The sequence below is a fragment of the Myotis daubentonii genome, chromosome X (genome assembly GCF_963259705.1).
Source record: "Myotis daubentonii chromosome X, mMyoDau2.1, whole genome shotgun sequence".
Classification (NCBI taxonomy): Eukaryota; Metazoa; Chordata; class Mammalia; order Chiroptera; family Vespertilionidae; genus Myotis; species Myotis daubentonii.
Window position 1 is genome coordinate 41,152,626 of NC_081861.1, and position 19,586 is coordinate 41,172,211.

General features: G+C 39.5%; 1 protein-coding gene across 3 annotated transcripts in view; it reads right to left on the bottom strand.

The window, feature by feature from the left end:
- The window catches only part of DOCK11 (dedicator of cytokinesis 11), a 191,150-nt gene that overhangs the window by 13,979 nt on the left and 157,585 nt on the right, over positions 1-19,586 (bottom strand). For all 3 annotated transcript variants that reach the window (XM_059679693.1, XM_059679694.1, XM_059679692.1), the window contains 2 exons: positions 4,831-4,937; positions 1,492-1,614 (listed from right to left, as the gene is read on the bottom strand). In XM_059679693.1, the coding sequence (XP_059535676.1) occupies positions 1,492-1,614; positions 4,831-4,937 (230 nt within the window). The remainder of the gene's footprint in view (positions 1-1,491; positions 1,615-4,830; positions 4,938-19,586) is intronic.

A 19,586-nucleotide genomic window follows, 5' to 3' on the forward strand; every position in this document is an offset into this window, starting at 1 on the left:
GAGTGGGAGAAGATTTTTGCAAATTAAAATCTGATGAAGGTTTTGGATTCAGAAAATATTAAGAACTCTCATAATTTAAAAAAAAGACAAACAACCCAATTTTAAAATGGGAAAATCAACAGGTACATGAAAAGATGCTCAATATCACTAATTATTAGGGAAAAGCAAATCAAAGAGATACCACTTCACACCTATTAGAATGGCTCTTATCAAAAAGGCAAGAAATAAATGCTGGCGAGGATTTGGAGAAAGGGAACTCCCTGTGCACTGTTGGTAGGAATATAAATTGGTGCAATTACTATGGAAAACAGTATTGAGATTCCTCAAAAAATTGAAAGTAGAACTATCAACTGATATGGCAATTCCATTTCTGGATATTTATCTGAAGAATGAAAAGAAACATGCACCCCCATGTTCACTGCAGCATGGTGATGGATGTTAACTGGACTTATTGTGGTGATTATTTTGCAATTCAAATATTGAATCATTATTTTGTACCCCTGAAACTGATATAATGTTATGTCAATTATATCACAATAAAAAATTATATATAAAAGAAAAAATATGGGCAAAGGACTTGAGTATACATTTCTCCAAAGGAGATATACAAATGCTCAACTAGTACATAGAAAGATGTTCAAAATCATTGGTCATTAAGGAAATACAAATCAAAACCACAATCTGACACCACTTCATACCCACTAGGATGGCTTTTTTCTAAAATATATTTTTATTGATTTCAGAGAGGAAGGGAAAGGGAAGGAGGGTAGGAGGAAGAGAGAGAGAGAGAGAGAGAGAGAGAGAGAGAGAGAGAGAGAGAGAGAGAGAGAAACATCAATGATGTGAGATAGTAATTGATCGGCTGCCTCCTGCACATCCCCTACTGGGAATTGAGCCTGCAACCCAGGCATGTGCCCTTGACTGGTTTCGAACCCAGGACCCTTCAGTCCACAGGTTGACACTCTAGCCCAGGGGTGGGCAAACTTTTTGACTCGAGGGCCACAATGGGTTCTTAAACTGGACCAGAGGGCCAGAACAAAAGCATGGATGGAGTGTTTGTGTGAACTAATATAAATTCAAAGTAAACATCATTACATAAAAGGGTACGGTCTTTTTTTTTTTTTAGTTTTATTCATTTCAAATGGGCAGGATCCGGCCTGCGGGCCGTAGTTTGCCCACGGCTGCTCTAGCCACTGAGCCAAACCAGCTAGGGCTGAACAGTATTTTTAAGGATTGTAACTTTCCAAGTGGACAAATGTTTCAAAGTGATACATTAAGTATTTATATTCTATGATAAGAAAGAAATGTCATAATATAATTAACCCTCTATTCTTCAGAGGTCATATAGTAATAGTAACATAACTATATTACTACTTTTTCCAAGACCAAAATAAAATATTAAATCACAGATTTAATAAAGGTTTAATATCTAGAAAATATAAAGAACTCTCACAATTCAACAAAAATGGGCAATGATGCAAACATGCTTACCTCAAACTCACGGCGTTTCTCATAAATTGGAATGATCAGCTTGGAAATCTCAGAAATTACTTCATAACGTTCTGCTTTCCATAAGCCATCCACACATTGTTCTAGCAACTCCAGCAAAACTTCCTGCATTAAGAGAAAAAATGTAATCAGGAATTAAAAATAGTTTTAGAGTTCTAGGCAAATAAATTATGAACTATTTCAAGTTAACAAAAAATAAACAGAATGTACTAATTAAAATGAAATGCACAGGATTATATTTGTGTAACTATAGTTTGAAATAAAATACTTGAAATATTTGAAATTGAAACCATCCTTAAAAATATGAAACGAATGTTGACAATAGTAAACTACATTCATTTTGTTTATGCATATAATGAAGACGTTAACTATACTTACAAATGGTAATACACTGAGAAGGATTATCTTTGAAAAGGGGTAAGTTGTTTGTTCCAAACTGAAAAGGTCTAAATTAAATTTCATTATTATTGGTTTAACTCATATATCTTAATACAGGCACTAAATCAGGGGTGGGGAACGTCCAGCCCATGGGCCGTATAAGGCCCATTAAATCATTTGGTCTGGCCCTGCCAAAGTATTAGGGGTGAGTTAATTAAATGTTTGACCAAGTATAGCAGGCTAATTTTTAAGTTGGTAATTTTGTATGGCCCAAGAATGTTATAAATATCCAAATGGCGCTTGGCAGAAAAAAGGTTCCCAACCCCTGCATTAAATGGAAAACCATTTTTATTTTTCATTTAAATAAACTTCGAAATCAATGTCTTTATTTTTCTATAGGCTAGTGTATAAGGAAGAAACCTTATTAAGTAAACTAAAACATTAAACAGCACTTCATAGAACATGATTTTATCTTTATATTTCAAATAAAGTATATGTATAAATTATGACTGCAGATCACAAACGAGTTGTAACAAATGTGTTTACACAGAACATTGAGTATAGTTATTGTCTAATAAGAAACATTACTGCTTTCCTTGAGAGTATAAAAGAGAGTCAGGCTCAAGGACATTTTTATGAAAAAGCTAAAGCTGCTTTTTGGAAAGCAAGGACAAAACTTCAGTTGTGCTGATCCATTTATCTCCCCTGAACTCCCTGAATCTTTCTGCTGCCAGCCATAACAACTGGAATTCTATGGAAACTCATCTAAGATCCAAAAAGTGAATTAATTTACCCAAAGGGTCACAGTCAGATAATGAACTGGAACTAAAATTCCAGTATCTCGATTTTGTTATGATTAATCCAGCAAACGTGTTTTAAATATCTACTCTTCTAGATTCTGGGCATAAAAGGAAACCTCACTCTCAAGTAAGTCAGTGATAAAGCTTGACATTTATGCAGCACTTAATGACCTATAAAGAGCCTTCAGATTTACTGTGAAGTAACCAGGACAGTATTACTATCTTTATTTTACTGACCAGGAGACAGACCCGTACAGAAACAGTAGGTAAAGCTTCCAGGCATATCATTTTAGCTTAAGTAAACTAGAGCTAATTGAGATTTGCTTGTATTATAAAAAACAACTCATAAAGTATGTAGTATTTATGAAGTGTGTCTCTATCACTTTAACCTGACTGCTTCTTGTGTTTCTTAATACAACTTAAAAATGTATTCATATGGGACTACAATTCCTTAAATCTCTCTGCTTTTGATTTTTTCTTCTTTTTTTTTCATGTTCCCATTCTTCAATTGTAAAGTTCTGTATGGTTCAGTCCCTGGTCCTCTGGTCTTCATTTGCTATATTATCTCCCATCCTCACTCTGATTTGATTCTTACACAGATATGACTTCCAAATGCGGATTTCCAATCCTGATCTCTCTGCTTAGGTCCAGTTCTGAATTTCTCATGGCCTAATGTTTATTTCTATTTTGATAACCTTTTACTTCAAATTCAACATACATCAAAAACTGAATTCATAATCTTACCTGTAAAATCATCCATCTATCATTTTTCTCTAATATCCAAACCTGAAATCTCAAAGCTACTTTGACTCTTCCCCTCCTACAGTCAGCAAGTTTTCCTCTTTGTGTCAAAGTTTTGCCTGAATCTGTCACTATCTGGGTTTAGGCCCCAACTCAACTGCATCACATTTGGACCCTTAGAGTAGCCCCCTCTCTAGCCTCTGCCTCTAGCCCCTATCTATCTACTTCCAATACATACTACCACTGAATTAACCTTTCCTCTTCTTTGCTTTGACCTTGTCATGATTCGGCTCAAAAACCTTTAATAGCAATTCAACTGTCTAATGAATAAAGCCCAAATATTCATAGTTTCTCAAAATTAAGACCTCAGCTACTACTTTTCTCTATACAAATCCACTGGTTTAGTCCAAAGGATCCACTTACTTGTGCCTAAAACCTGCCTTATATTTTCCCACCACTTAACTTTTGTCTCTGCTATTCTCCTGTTAGTACGCCTTCAAGATGAACTCATTCTTCAAACCCCTCTCTAATCTAATACCTCCTCTGTTCTACTTCAGCTCAAAGGTATCTCTTTCACCTTTGACTTTGCATGGAACATACTGTTTATATTATTCAAATGGCACTATCTTATTTTCATTTTGTGATGGTGTCTTATCTCTCAGGTAGACATTAGAGGTTAAAGAACAGACATACCTAATTATTTGATAGCTCCTATATCATCAAGTCCAGAACCTTGCTCACAAGTCAGTGCTCAGTAAATATTGGTTGACTGTGTGACAACTGAATCCGTTTGCTACCCATATGAAGTTTAGAGTATAAATTTTCCATTTCAAAAATACTTGTATGGATCCTCTGCTTAACTGTTACCTTAAAAATATTTTAATGGAAGATTCTCCAAACTATGCTGACCCTGATCTGGTTACTGTGATGGTGATTTGAAGATAATAAATGTTGCATTTCTAAAACCAGACATTAGGAAGAGTTCCAGAGACAGGGTTCTCCACATTCCTAACAGGAACATCATTGCTCTGGGAAGTCTTAATGCTTACAGTTCATCAACCCTTAGATACCTTCCAAATTAAGTTAGTTGTAATAATTGTTAAATAAACATATATTTAAGAAGTTAAATTTATATAACTGGCAATGCAGGCCCTGGAATCTTTTTTTTTTTTTTAATATATTTCACTGATCTTCCACAGAGAGGAAGGGAGAGAGATAGAGAGCCAGAAACATCGATGAGAGAGAAACATCAATCAGCTGCCTCCTGCACATCCCCCACTGGGGATATGCCTGCAACCCAGGTACATGCCCCTGACCGGAATCGAACCTGGGACCCTTGAGTCCGCAGGCCGAAGCTCTATCCACTGAGCCAAACCGGTTTCGGCAGGCCCTGGAATCTTACTTCAGTATAATGGACATCCATCATTCCAGCATCTTCTTTCATTGCTCCTTCTTCATCTATATTGGGAGTAATTTTCTTGAAGGCTGAACATCCATTAGGGAATAATTCTGTATGAACAAAAAAACAGTGAAGTAAATTTATATATGAAAGTGCTTTGTAAACAACAGCCTTAGAGTGATTGGTTACCCTTAAAAATAAACATGGATATTCTTTGTGAGGATCAAAGGCATAAGTATAATTTTCAGTTACAAATATTTTAATAAATTATTTTCATTTACTACACATTCTACCAGTCTTTTCCCCAAAAAGTGAGCTCAACTTATTTACAACTAAGTTTCATTCTCTGACTACATATCATTTTCATTGGCTAGTACAGTAAACGTTTCTCTAGTGAGATCTAAAAACTTACAAATAATTTCATCCTATATTCAACTATGGTCTCACCTAAACAAGGAGGGCGTATACTTTTCAGGTAATCACTGAAAGAGTTTCTGTAACCATCTGTAGCTCCTGACTTTACTGGAAATTTTTGGGGAAAAGTCAGTTGTTGTGGGAGGCCTAACCTAGGACTTGTAAGACAGGCAGAAAAATAAAACAGATGGCGCCCACTGGAGCAGCTCAGTAGTTGAGCATCTACCTATGAACCAGGAGCTCTTGGTTTGATTCCCAGTCAGGGCACATGCCCGGGTTGCAGGCTTGTTCCCCAGTGGGGGGCGAGTAGGAGGCAGCTCATTGATGATTCTCTCTCATCATTGATGTTTCTACCCCTGGTTCTCTCTTCCTTCCTCTCTCTGATATCAATATATAATAAAGAGCTAATATTCAGTCTATGCTAATTAGACTGAACAGCAGAACGACCATCTGGATGACATTCCAGATGAAGCTGGGCTGCAAGGGGCTGTGAGGGCCAGCTGGGCCCAGGTGAAGCAGCTGGGGCCAAACCCCTTGCACAAATTTCGTGCATCAGTGCCCTTGCCACTCTAGATGATTCAGCCCTTGCTGACATGCTGGAATTGGCTCCCCAAACCGGAGAAGGGATGATTGCTTGCTGTCAGACAGTTCAGGGCATCTTAATCTACATGTTATTGCCCCCTGTTGGCCAAACACATCGGGCCTCTAGTATTTTAATAAAATAAAATAAAACAGATGGAAAGTATGAAGCATTCTTGGAAAAACAGGACAGGACACAGAAGAACCAGAGACTTGGAGCTAGATAGACCCACTTTTGTCACTAACTGTGTGCTTTTAGACATGTTTATCTCTCTAAGACTTGGTCTCATCATCTGTAAAACAGTGATAATTAACTTATGATGATTAAATGAAAGTAAAGTGTTTAGAACAGAACCTATCATATAAGAAGTATTCAAGCCCTAACCAGTTTGGCTCAATGGATAGAGCATCGGCCTGCAGACCGAAGGGTCCTGGGTTTGATTCCAGTCAAGGGCAGTACTGCAGTTGTAGACTCCTCCCCCACCAGGGCCCTGGTCAGGATACATGCAGGAGGAGGCAACCAATCGATTTGTTTCTCTCACATCAATGAATCTGTATTTCCCTCTCTCTTCTACTCTCTCTAAAAATCAATGGAAAAATATCCTCTGGTGAAGATTAAAAAAAGAAGTAGTATTCAATGAATTGTTATTACCAAACAAAGCTGCCAAAAATATACTAGCTTCTCCAAAACAGAATAAAATAATTGCTGCCAGCTGGTATAGTAAATTGCCAGAGTCCAACCCCAGCAGGTCCAGGGGTCCCCAAAGGTGTGGACGGAGTCAGCAAAGAAGGAATGACATGGAGACAGCGTTCAGTTGATCAGCAGCCTATCCAGGATCTCTAGCCAGGATCTCCAGCCAAGTTCTGGTCTGGATCTCCAGAGAGGTTCTGCTTCAGATCTCCAGCCAGGTTCAGTCACCAGGTTCTAGTCAGGTTCTCTTGCCATGTTCTATAGTCAGGTTCAGTCCAGGATCTATTGCCATGTTCTCTCCAGCGAAGTTCTTCTGTCTCCAGGCTCCGTGTAGGTTCTGTCTTCTGAATTCTGTCTGTTGTTGTCTTGTTGCATCTGTATTTATACCAGTTGATTCCAATCCTATCAATCTCTATTCCAAAGGTTAGGGCGTTTCTTATCTCCATTCCAGGGAGTAAAGATTATGTAGCTTAAGCATGATTGTTCATAGTTAAAGTGATTAATTACCTGCCTGGCACTTAGTTGAGGGGTTTTATTCCCTCCCTAACTTCAGGGGAAAATCCCTACCTGGGGATTCAACCTTTCTTGGAGAGGTGACCTTGGTTAAAACACAGCGCCAAGAAGGTGAGCAAACATATTAAGAACCGTATGCCATATATGCCAGGTCCCTTGAAACAGCAAGGATGGACCGGCTCCCGGCAGTAAATGACTCTGCAGCTGGATCCCTGGGAAGTAGGAAGCGAGTTCAAGCTGAGAACAGGTGCTATAGGATCGTGGACCAAATTGTCACTGTCAGGCAGGAGTTTAGGTACAGAAGACTACATGGTTGCCCTACAGATTCTGGACAGAGGAAGATGTCCAATAACTCCTGTTGTTGCTACGTTTATCCTTATCTAAGTGGGTAATTTTAGAGTTAAGGAAAATTCACCCTCCTTATGACAGAATCTGCTAGTCAGTGAAAAGTGGCTGGTCACAAAGGGAACAAACACCTATTGCAATCTATTCTACAATCTAGAATCAATTGCAATCTAGAAAAAAAAACTATTCTAAAATTTCTCTAATAGTGATGCTTAGAAATAATGACTACTCACAGCTAAATATCTGGTAAGCATCCCAGGTGAGAAGTTGGAGAAGGAAGAAGGAAGGTTTAAGAAAGCCAAACCACATACTGCGATTTCTCAGAATTCTTGTGGGAAAAGATCATGTTACAGGGCTTAGAGTTTGCCAACTCTTCTTGTCTAAATGAAAGCTAACAAGACACACGTGTATCTTCTGATAAGATGCTTGATACAACATGGGTTATCAAGTAAGAACCACACTGTTATTAGAGATATGGAATTCTGGTGAGGGAATATGGAGTTGCTTTAAAGTACTTTGTCAAGAATGGAGAAACACAATAGGGGGTGGTCAGTGGATTTCTGTTAAGGCAGAAGGCCTGTCAGAAATAATGAGATTTACTGGGCTTTAGAACTGTTTCTGTTCAAGCACATTAGCTAATAAAAACCACTGAAGAAAGAGCATGACACACTTCTTTTGAAAGTATGACACTTCATTTCCGAAGATAAGCATGTCTAAAATGGTCTGTTACGGACTTCTCTTCAAAGTACTGACCACAGCAAGATACGGAACCCATACCAGAATGTAAATCAATTCGTTTCCTTCTTCAACAGAGTCTTTCCATGAAAAGAAAAGCAAAAGTCAGCTGAACTAAACATTGTGCTCAGTAACACAGTTGATTTACATTCAGGACAACATTCCTCCCGATCATGGACCAGCAACAAACAGGCCTCAGACTGGCAGCTGGTCTCCAGGGCACTCAGAGTAGTCTTGCAGTAAAACATCTCAAATATAGGAGAAAACCTTCCATTTGATCATCTCTATGAAATTAAGAGCTAGGCAGTAAGGAAGAGGGCCCTAAAACTTGAGTGAAACCACTCCCGTGGAGGGTTGGGCAGTGGAAGAAGGGGCAGCAGCCAGGCAGCCCAGGTTCCAGAAGGTTGTCAGCACTCGCCTGCCCCCGCAGCCATAAGGCCAAGAAAAAGGTCAGTTCCACCAAGGGGACAGTGAAGGAGCCTAAGAGGAGATGGGCAAGCTTGTCAGCTAAATCTGCTCCTGCAAAGTGGAAACAAAAAAAGTACAAACAAAAGAGGGAGGGGAGCAAAGGGAAAACAGGCCAAAGTGGCTAACCAGGAACCTAAAGATCTGCAGAAAGTGGAGAAACTAAAAATGAGGGGAGTCCAGACTTGGATGTAGCAGAAGAGAAAGAAGCCAGGTCTGATTAATATCATGTACCATGTCTCATCAGTGGTCCCTGCCTCCCCTGTATAATCCAGAGGAATATTTATATCAACTATTTTGGAAATGCAATGTTCGTAGTAGCTCTAGAAACATTTTTAAGAAGGAGGGAATTCCACTTCATCCCATTTTTTGTCTAAATTTAGCTTCTTATGCTGGTTGGGTTTTTTTTTGGGGGGGGGACAACCAGAAAATAGTGGGATATTGAATATGGGAGAGGATTTGATTATCTTGGGTGTCAGCTTAATATTCCATAGATGGGGTAGTTTTTATATCCTACAATACAAAAGCATCCTAAATGGCAATATGGAATTAACACTAGATTGCCCAAGGAAGTCATTTTGACTGTTTTTTAATTTCAATTAGAAAAACAATTATGTATATAAGGACACAATGTCTTAGAATTTTGTGACTTTTTGTACAACATATAAATGCGTTTATTAATAATTGTAGTTACCTCCCCCCTCCTTCATTTCCGGTATATATATATATATATATATATATATATATATATATATATATATATTATACCTATATTGCCCAAAAGCAGTCATTTTGACTGCTTGGGGAAATTTTAAATAATCAAATGACTCTTATTATTGAATTGAGTAAATTTCTTATATGACCAGTTCGGCTCTGTATTGAAATAACAGTTTTCATTTTTTTTCAATTACCATCACATGATAACATACAAGTACATGATAAATTGTTGATACTTGATAAGTTGCAGTTGCTCACTAAGCTAAACTAGTACTTGTTATTCGAATCTTTATGCAGTGATACTTGTTCTAATAAGTTGTTTATTTTATTTCTTTTGCACCCTAAATTCATGAAAGAAATGTCGAATAGAAGTGAGTTATTGGAAAAGCTAAGGAACATAAGTGAAGAGTGCTCCAATATTATTCTTTCACGATGCAGTCATTTTGACTGCTTTTGGGCAATATAGGTATATACTAAGTTTCAGTCTTTCTAGTGTTAATCATGCATTTAATGTCTTGAACATATTAAATTACTTCTATTCTCATGTTTTTGGTAGAATTATTTCCTAAAGAAAACCACTCCTTGATCTTGGCCTCTCCCTTTCAGGATTTTGTGCATCTGCAACATCTTTGGTATAGTAGTTCCAGTTTTCCTAGTAACTTTGTTAATGTGCTGTGAAAGATTGAAGATTTGATTATCTAGAGCAGTGGTCGGCAAACTCATTAGTCAACAGGGCCAATTATCAACAGTATGATTGAAATTTCTTTTGAGAGCCAAATTTTTTAAACTTACACTATATAGGTAGGTACACTGTTATTAACTTAATTAGGGTACTCCCAAGGCTTAGGAAGAGCCACACTCAAGGGGCCAAAGAGCCGCATGTGGCTCGCGAGCCGCAGTTTGCCGACCACGGATCTAGAGCATCTGATATTAAATTGTGAACTAGTGGGACTGAGATGTAAAAGCGTATCAACATTTGAAGATATTGGTACTTGATACTCTATTAAGGAAAATTAGCTAACTGCACATTTTAAGCCAGAAAGTCACCAAAATAACTGTTTAGGAAAGAATCACAACTACATGACTTTTTAGATTTTGTGTACGAAAGTTAAGAATTGTGTACAAACTGAAATGTCTGTGTACTTAACCTCAAAACAACTGATAAAATCTCAATTATGAAAGAAAAATCTTGAGTGAAGAGATACAGAATGTAGTCTTTACCAAGGAAAAGGGTCAATCCCTGAACGCCTTAGGCTGCTAGTCCATGGCCGAGGAAAAAATTCCTGTCTGCCCTGAGGAGATTATTACTTTAAGTGATTCCCAAATCTGGGGTTTTTCATCATTTCCTTCTTCAATGATGTATATAATGCTGTGATTTGGGGGAGGACAAAATGCCCAAGATCAGATAAGGCTAAAGCATCTAGGGAGAGTGCCTTTTAGAAGGAGGGTAATTAGGTGTCTTCTAGGAACAGCTCAACATCTACTTTTGAAGGTTGTGTCTACATCACCTGGTATAACGACTTCTAGTGTGATTTTCAACTTCAGAGTCCACTATTTTTGCTTAAGTGTGTTATGTGGTTCCTATGCCTGACGATATCTCTCTACCTAGAGGAGACTATTTCTCCTTTTTGCTTACGTTATCAACACCCAAACAACTATCCAAGGATATGAGGGCCCTTTTGTTTGTTACCATCTTAAAAATACTTGGGGGAAAATTCTGATTCCCCTTAGTTCCAGAAAGATTTTCAGATGAAACAAGTTACTGATTCTAGAAGTGGCCAGTGTATATATATCACAAGAGAAGGAGGCATGTATTAGAGGGCTCTCACAAAGCCCTACGTAGCATTAGATAAAGTGGTCTTGGAGAGTCTATCGATTTTTCTGGTATGTGACCTAGATTCCTGACCTTGCCCTTCATAAACAGCTGTAGTTTCTGTATTCCTGGCTGTAATCCTAAGGAAAACAACATGCAAACTGTCCAACCCTTGATAAAATAAGACTGCTAGTCAGAAGAAGGGTAAGACGTAAAAGTCCTGAAGGGAGGGCCAAAAAGGGGAAAAAAAAATCTGTGATTGGTAAGGCACTGGGGAATAAAAAGCTTTATAGAACCTAAACTACTAGATCCTGAGTACAAAACTTGGGAAAGGGATCAACATTACCCTATAAGGAATGAAAATAACAGACTCTCTGGGAAAGAAAATTCCTTTTCCAGGGTTGATGGGGGAGCCCTACAGGCCTAAAGCTTTGCTGAACCTTGGGTGCTATGTGGTGGTGGAAGAATGCAGAAACTTGACTCTGGAATTCCCTGGGAGAAAACAGTTGTGCCCTCACTCAGCAAGAGATACATAAAGTCTGACCTCCAGAGAATGAGATCTAGAACATTTTGAGGTTCTCAGACAAAACAGAAGTAAAGACATTTAGATCTGTAATTTTATATTTTTGGGGATGGGAATAACACCCAGTATCACCACCTCAAGGTAACTTTGGTAAAAGGAAGAGAATGATAATCCTTAAGGTCTGTCTAGTAGAAAGAACTAAAGCTCTAGCTGTAGGAAAGAAGTTTGAGGCTAGGGGCGTGGCAGGGAGAACTGCACACCCCCCACCCCCCTTTCCCTTTCAGTTCAGTGTCTAAAACAGTGGTTCTCAACCTGTGGGTCATGACCCCTTTGGGGGTTGAACGACCCTTTCACAGAGGTTGCCTAAGACCATTGGAAAACACATATATAATTACATATTGTTTTTGTGATTAATCACTATGCTTTAACTATGTTCAATTTGTAACAATGAAAATACATCCTGCATATCAGATATTTACATTATGATTCATAACAGTAGCAAAATTACAGTTATGAAGTAGCAACGAAAATAATTTTATGGTTGTGGGTCACCACAACATGAGGAACTGTATTAAAGGGTCGTGGCATTAGGAAGGTTGAGAACCACTGGTCTAAAACATGAGAAAAAGGATTTGTAGACACCCCTGGGGAGCAAGGGCTAAAGTCCTTGCTTGTTTAGGCAACCACCCAACAAGACAAACTATTTTTTTTTCTTAAAAACTCTATACAGGAAAACTTGTCTCTAATGTGACAGCTGGTCAGTAATATTTTCATTCCATCTTGATTTAAACCAAGGGTGGGCAAACTTTTTGACTCAAGGGCCACAATGGGTTCTTAAACTGGACCGGAGGGCCGGAACAAAAGCATGGATGGAGTGTTTTGTGAACTAATATAAATTCAAAGTAAACATCATTACATAAAAGGGTACGGTCTTTTTTTTTTTTTAGTTTTATTCATTTCAAACAGGCAGGATCCGGCCGGCAAGCCGTAGTTTGTCCATGGCTGATTTAAACAATGCTTCATGCCCTAGCTGGTTTGGTTCAGTGGATAGAGCCTTGGCCTGCTGACTGAAGGGTCCCGGGTTTGATTCTGGTCAAGGGCACATGCCCGGCTGTGGGCTCGATGCCCAGTAGGGGAGTGCAGGAGGCAGGTGATCAACAATTCTCTCTCATTATTGATGTTTTTATCTCTCTCTCTCTCCATTCCTCTCTGAAATCAATAAAAATATATTAATTTTTAAAAAATAAACTGCTTCGTAATGACTTCAAGAGAAATGGCATAAGACTTTGAGAAAACACAAACTTTTTTGGCAATTAATATGCCAGAGATTTATGATACAGCTAACTCTCCTTCCCTTTTGTGTTAATTATCAAAGGACGCTTAATGATAGAAAATAAAGGGCTCCAGAATTACTCAATTATTTTTGTTAAATAAGTTTGTCTTAAAAGTATAAATGAAACTTTTTTTTTCAGTTTTGCACTCAAATATACTTTCATTTACTCTGTGAATATCCAGGTCTTGCCTAGATCATGGAGTTCTCTGACTGGATGACAGGTTAGATTCAGTTTTTAACTTGTTTTAAATTAGTAGTCTCCTTTAGCATAACTATCATAGTTTGATTAGATAATTAACAAAAGAAGGTGTTTTAAATAATATGAATGATTGAATCTAAGGGAAAAAAAGGCTGAGGATTTTCCCATTGCCACCATTTTAGAATAAGGTTTTCTAGTTCAAGTAAGTAGCATAGTCCAGATTTAAAAATAGACATCACCTATAAATAAACATGTGAATTTTTCCTAAATTTAACATTATTTTTGTTTAAAATGAAAAACATCACCTTTTCCTACTCAGACAGGGCTCTTTGATTTCTATGAAGTATAACTTCTAAAAAAACTTTGAAGGTATTATGAAATAAATATTTAAATCATTAGTTAAAAGCACTATTTACACTTGTTGAAACATGCCATACATAGTGTTTGGTGTTCAGGCAAGCTGCCTCATGCTAACATCCAAAAAACCCACAGCAACATATATCTTTAATAATAAAAGCATAATATGCTAATTAGACCAAAAGTCCTTCCAGACAACCTTCTGGATGAAGCCAAGGCTGCGAGGGAAGCCGGTGCCAGCAAGTGGGGGAAGAAAGGCCTATTCTTGCATGAATTTCATGCATCGGGCCTCTAGTATTCTTTATTAGTTGCTATTTTATCTCCTACTAGAGGCCCAGTGCACGAAATTTGTGCACTGGGGGGGGGGGAGTGGGGGAGTCCCTCAGCCCAGCCTGCTCCCTCTTGAAGTCGGGGACCCCTCAGGGGATGTCCACCTGCCGGCTTAGGCCTGATCCTCCCCCCCTCCCCCACAAATCGGGCCTAATCCAGCAGTTAGACATCCCTCTTGCAGTCCAGTGCTCTCGCAGTCCGGAACCCCTTGCTCCTTACCGCCCACCTGCAGTGGAGGTGGGAGAGGCTCCCGCCACCACTGCTGCGCTCATCAGCTGTGAGCCTGACTTCTGGCTGAGTGGCACTCCCCCCGTGGGAGTGTACTGACCACCAGAGGGCAGCTCCTGCATTGAGCATCTGCCCCCTGGTGGTCGGTGAGCATTATAGCGACCAGTCATTCCACCAGTCGTTCTGCTGTTTGGTTGATTTGCATATTAAAGTTTTATTATATAGGATAGTTATATTTCTAAAGCTTAAGGATTGAGAATGGAAATAAAAAATTCTTGAGTTTTGATTCATTTTGAGGTCTTTGCATTTGCGAAAAATAATTCTAGGAAAATAGCCTATATAATAAAGAGGTGATATGCAAATTGACCATCAAACCCTCATACAAGATGGCTTCCCCATGTGGTCACAAGATGGCCGGCAGGGGAGGGCAGTTGTGGGTGATCAGGCCAGCAGGGGAGGGCAGTTAGGGGTGAACCCCTGCAGGGGAGGGCAGTTGGGGGCAACCAGGCTGGCAGGGGAGGGCATTTGGGGCGAATGGGCCGGCAGGGGAGCAGTTAGGTGTTGATCAGGTTGGCAGGAGAGTTGTTAGAGGGTGGCCAGGCTGGCAGGCAGAAGCGGTTAGGGGCAATCAGGCAGGCAGGCAGGCAGGTAGGCGAGCAGTTGGGAGCCAGCAGTCCTGGATTGTGAGAGGGATGTCCAACTGCTGGTTTAGGCCCGATCCCATCCCACCGGCAGTGGGGCATCCCCTGAGGGGTCCCAGATTGGAGAGGGTGCAGGCTGGGCTGAAGGGCACCCCCCCCCCCCCGTGCACGAATTTCATGCACCGGGCCTCTAGTTTAATATATTTAACTATTTCAATATCTAAAGAATATAGTTTTATACTTAACAGACAAAAACTCTTATTTCACATGTCGACTAATTTAAAAGATGAGATAATATAAACCTAATTTCTCTGAAAGATACACTTAAAATTTATTCAGTACTGCGTTTAGGGTTCTCATATCTGTTAGTTTATTTGGAATTGCAGTGTTCAAGTTCAATATTATTTTTACTGTAATTTCACATGTGCACCAAAAGGAGAAAACTAGAGTATACCAATTGCAAGCAAATACATTGTTCAAACAAATTTCAGTATCAAAGCCCTAGCCAATTTGGCTCAGTGGATAGAGCATCTGCCTGCAGACCGAAGGGTCCTGGGTTCAATTTTGGTCAAGGGCACGTACCTCGGTTGCAGCTTCCTCCTCAGCCCAGGCCCTGGTTCAGGCTCATGTAGGAGGCAACCAGTCAATGTGTTTCTCTCATATCAATATTTCTCTCTGTCTTTCCCTCTCTTCCACTCTCTCTAAAAATCAATGGAAAAAAATCCTCAGGTGAGGAATGAAAAAAATTTCAGTATCAAACAGAAAGTGTTAACTTAAAATATAAGTAAAATGAATCTACATTTTAATCATGATACTAAGTTTGGGAAGACTCTTTTTAGAAAAAATTTCTCCACATGAGTGGTATTACTAGAGGCAATCAGACTCTGAGCCTTAGATGTAAAATGAAAGATACATAGTTACTGGTAGAAATTCTGTAATTAAAAAACAAAACAAAACATGGTTCTATTTTTCATAGCCAAAACCAGAGTGATATCACACCCACAATATGGTTTCATTTTGATCTAAGATTACTCATTCAACTGCCTTAAAAGAAGTAGCTTGGCCATTATGATAGATAGTGAGAGATTTCTTTGCAATGTCCATTGCCAATTATTTTTTTGATATATAACACTGTATAAATTTAAAGTACATGTGTTGATTTGACACACACACACACACACACACACACACACACACACTGAAAATTAACACAATAACGCTAATCAGCACACATAATTACCATTTTTGGGGCAGGGGAACATTTAAGATCTACTCTCTTAGCAACTTTCAAGTATATTTTGTTAATTATAATCATTATGCTATATTAAATCTCCAGAACTTATTCATCTTGTAAGTAGCAAGTCTGTACCCTTTGAACAACATCAATAAAAGCCAAACTTATATAAAAACCATTGTACTCTGTTTTTATGCAAGTTTAGCTTTTTTTGATTCCACATATAAGTGAGATCATATAGTTCTTGTCTTTTGCTGTCTGACTTAATATAATGCCCTTGGGAGTCCATCTTTGTTGTCACAAATGACAGGATTTCTTTCTTTTTTCATGGCTGAATAATATTCTGTTGTATATTCTGTTGCCACATCTTTATCCATTCACACAGATCCTTTTCACATGTTTCCATATTACTAATTAGCATCCTTTTATTTCAGCTTGAAGAACTTTCTTTGGCATTTCCTGTAAGGCAGGTCTGGTGGTGATGAATTCCTTCAGCTTTTGTTTGCCTAAGGAAAGTATTTGTCCTTCAATTCTGGACAGCTTTGCTGGATAGAATATTCTTGGTTGGCAGTTTTTTCTTCTTTTAGCACTTTACATATACCACCCCACTCCTAGCTAAGGTTTCTGCTGAGAAATCCACTGATAGCCTTATGGGGGTTCCCTTTTAAGTTCTGTGGATGAAAAGGGGGCCACATAGTAAACCTGACAAGCTCAGGGGAGGTCTGTGTGGCAGCCTTACAAACCCAGAGACCTCAAGTAACCACAAAAGATGGTCTGAAATTAAAACTTTTTAAACTAAAAGCAGTTTATGGCAGGTACTCATGTCCCAGGCTAGAATCTTCCTTGAAAAAAGTCAATCTTGACCTTAACTGAACCTGAGCCTGTCTACTGTCTTTTGCATCTGTGATAACAGGCCTTTGGAATGTCAAGGTAACTTTCCATTTTCTGGACATCTCCAGACATACCACTACCAGAGCAGAGACCATAAATCCCCTCATTATTATTGTTATCATGTTAATTTTTGACTGTTATTTATCCTGTAACCAACTAGGCAAAATATATGTCTGTCATTTTACTTTTTATTCAAGCCCAGAGGTCCCCCCACACCACTGCTTTGCTTTCTCCAGCCTCCCTAATCTGTCACTAATGGATTTCACTTCCTCCTCCTTCTCTTTTGATTGTAATGTATAATAAGGTACAAAACTGTCATTTTTGGGGAGCATTTTCCCAATCCACTGAGGTTTGGCTTCCTAGCAATTATCATCTGTTTGACTAAAAAAACTCATACAAATTTTTACAGGCTTGGGTGTTTCTTTTTTTAAAATATATTTTATTGATTTTTTTTATATAAAGGGAGAGGGGTACAGTGTTAGAAACACTTATTAGCTGCCTCCTGCACACACCCCATACTGGGGATGTGCCTGCAACCAAGGTACATGCCCTTGACCGGAATCAAACCTGGGACCGCAGACCAATGCTCTATCTACTGAGCCAAACCGGTTAGCAGTGGTCGGCAAACTGCAGCTCGCGAGCCACATGTGGCCCTTTGGCCCCTTGAGTGTGGCTCTTCCACAAAATACCGACTTCTGTGCATGGGCCACGAAGTTTCAATCGCACTGTACATGCGCGCCCGCATGTGGTATTTTGTGAAAGTGCCACACTCAAGGGGCCAAAGAGCCGCATGTGGCTCGCGAACCGCGGTTTGCCGACCACTGGAAGGCTTGGGTGTTTCTTATGTTGAAACTTTCTTCATTCTTTTCTCTCCTCTGACTAGATAATTTGAAAGGTCCTCCCCTTTAATTCACAGATTATTTCTTCTGTTTGATCCTGCTGGTAATGCTATTTCATTTTTCACTTCATTGTATTCTTCAGCTCAAGAGTTTGTTTGGTTCTTTTTAATGATTTCTATCTCTTTGTTTAACCTCATTTTGTTCATGTATTTTTTTCCTGATTTCATTGAATTTTCTTTCTATTTTATTGTAACTCAATGCACTTCCTTAAACAGCTATTTTGAATTCTTTATTAGGTAAATTACAGCTCTCCAAGTGTTTGAGTTTGATTACTGGAAGGTTATTGGTAATGTCATGTTTCCTTCATTTTTTCCCCTTTATTGATTAAGGTATTACAAATGTGTCTTTATCCCCTCATTGCCCCCCCACTCCCCAAATCCTGCCCTCACCCTCACCCCCTGTTGTCTGCGTCCGTTGGTTATGCTTATATGCATGCATACAAGTCCTCTGGTTGATCTCTCCCCCTTACCCCCATCCTCCCTTACCTTCCCTCTGAGGTTTGAGCATCTGATCAATGCTTCTCTGTCTCTGGATCTGTTTTTGTTCATCGGTTTATGTTGTTCATTACAATCCACAAATGAGTGAGATCATGTGATATTTATCTTTTCTGACTGGCTTATTTCATCTAGCATAATGCTCTCCAGCTCCAACCATGCTGTCTGGCATTTCTGTCTTCACATTTGAAATAGCAGTCACTTCCAACTGTCTTCACTGACTGACTTTGGGAGAGAAATGCTTTCCACCTGCCTTGCTAGGGATTCTGAGGGTTGCACAAAATTTTTTAAGGATACATCTTCTCCATACTTCTTGTTCCCTCTTGTGGCAGAATTCGTAAGTTTGTATGCCTTCTCTCCATCATGCAACACACTGGGCCAGATGCAAACAGCCTCCATTTTTGCTTTCCCAAGAGTGGTGATAAAGTTCAAGTTTGTGGTCTCTCCCTGGCCCACAGATTCTGGCCTACTTTTTGCTTGTGCTCACTAGCTGTCTGCTAAAGCTTGCTCTTGCTGCCATCAGGAGTATGCATAAGAAGTTGGCTATAGAATAGGAGAGGTGTGGTTGAAGCACATGGAGCACTGGAGGGTGCTTATGGGCCAGTTGGAGGGCTTCTTGAGCTAGTATATGAACCATGTCTCTTTAATGCCTTCTGAGAGTCCTATTTGCCACTTTTCCAACTTCTTCCTGCCCCCACCCCCAGTCCTGAAGCTCACAACTCAGCACTCTGGATGGGGCAAAAGAGCAATGGGCCTCTTTGGCAGCATCCTGTACAGCTGGGGAAGCCAGGTGTCCATTCTCATGTTCTCTCTTTTCCCGTGAAAGAAATCACAGACAAGATGTCTCTCTTGGCACTGAGCTGTGCCACCTTGGGGAAGGGGTGACATGAGTAAAGTAAAACTTTACCCTCTCCAATGCATTTAAACGTGTGTGTGTGTGTGTGTGTGTGTGTGTGTGTGTGTGTGTGTATACTCTAGTGGCATGCTGGAATTTCTCCACTGGACTCCTACATTTCCACCAAGGCTCTCTTGTCTATGGGTGATTACATAAGATAGTATTCTCCAGGGGCTCCTAGACTAGGAAGGGCTGGAGCCAGTGCATGAGCCATTGCAGGAACCACAACCAGGACTGAGATCTGTCTGCCTAGTACCTAATGCAGAGGTTGGTAACATTCCTCCCAGGTTCCTTTGCATAAGGCACTAGCTCCCAGAGCTCCCACAAAGGCAATTGTGTCTCTGGATGGATGCCAAATTGTTGTTGGGCGGGGGGAGGACAAACAAGGAATGTCTTATTTGGCCATGTTGATGATGTGCTGACTACCCTTTAATACCAAGGTACTGTTGCATTAAAGTGGCTG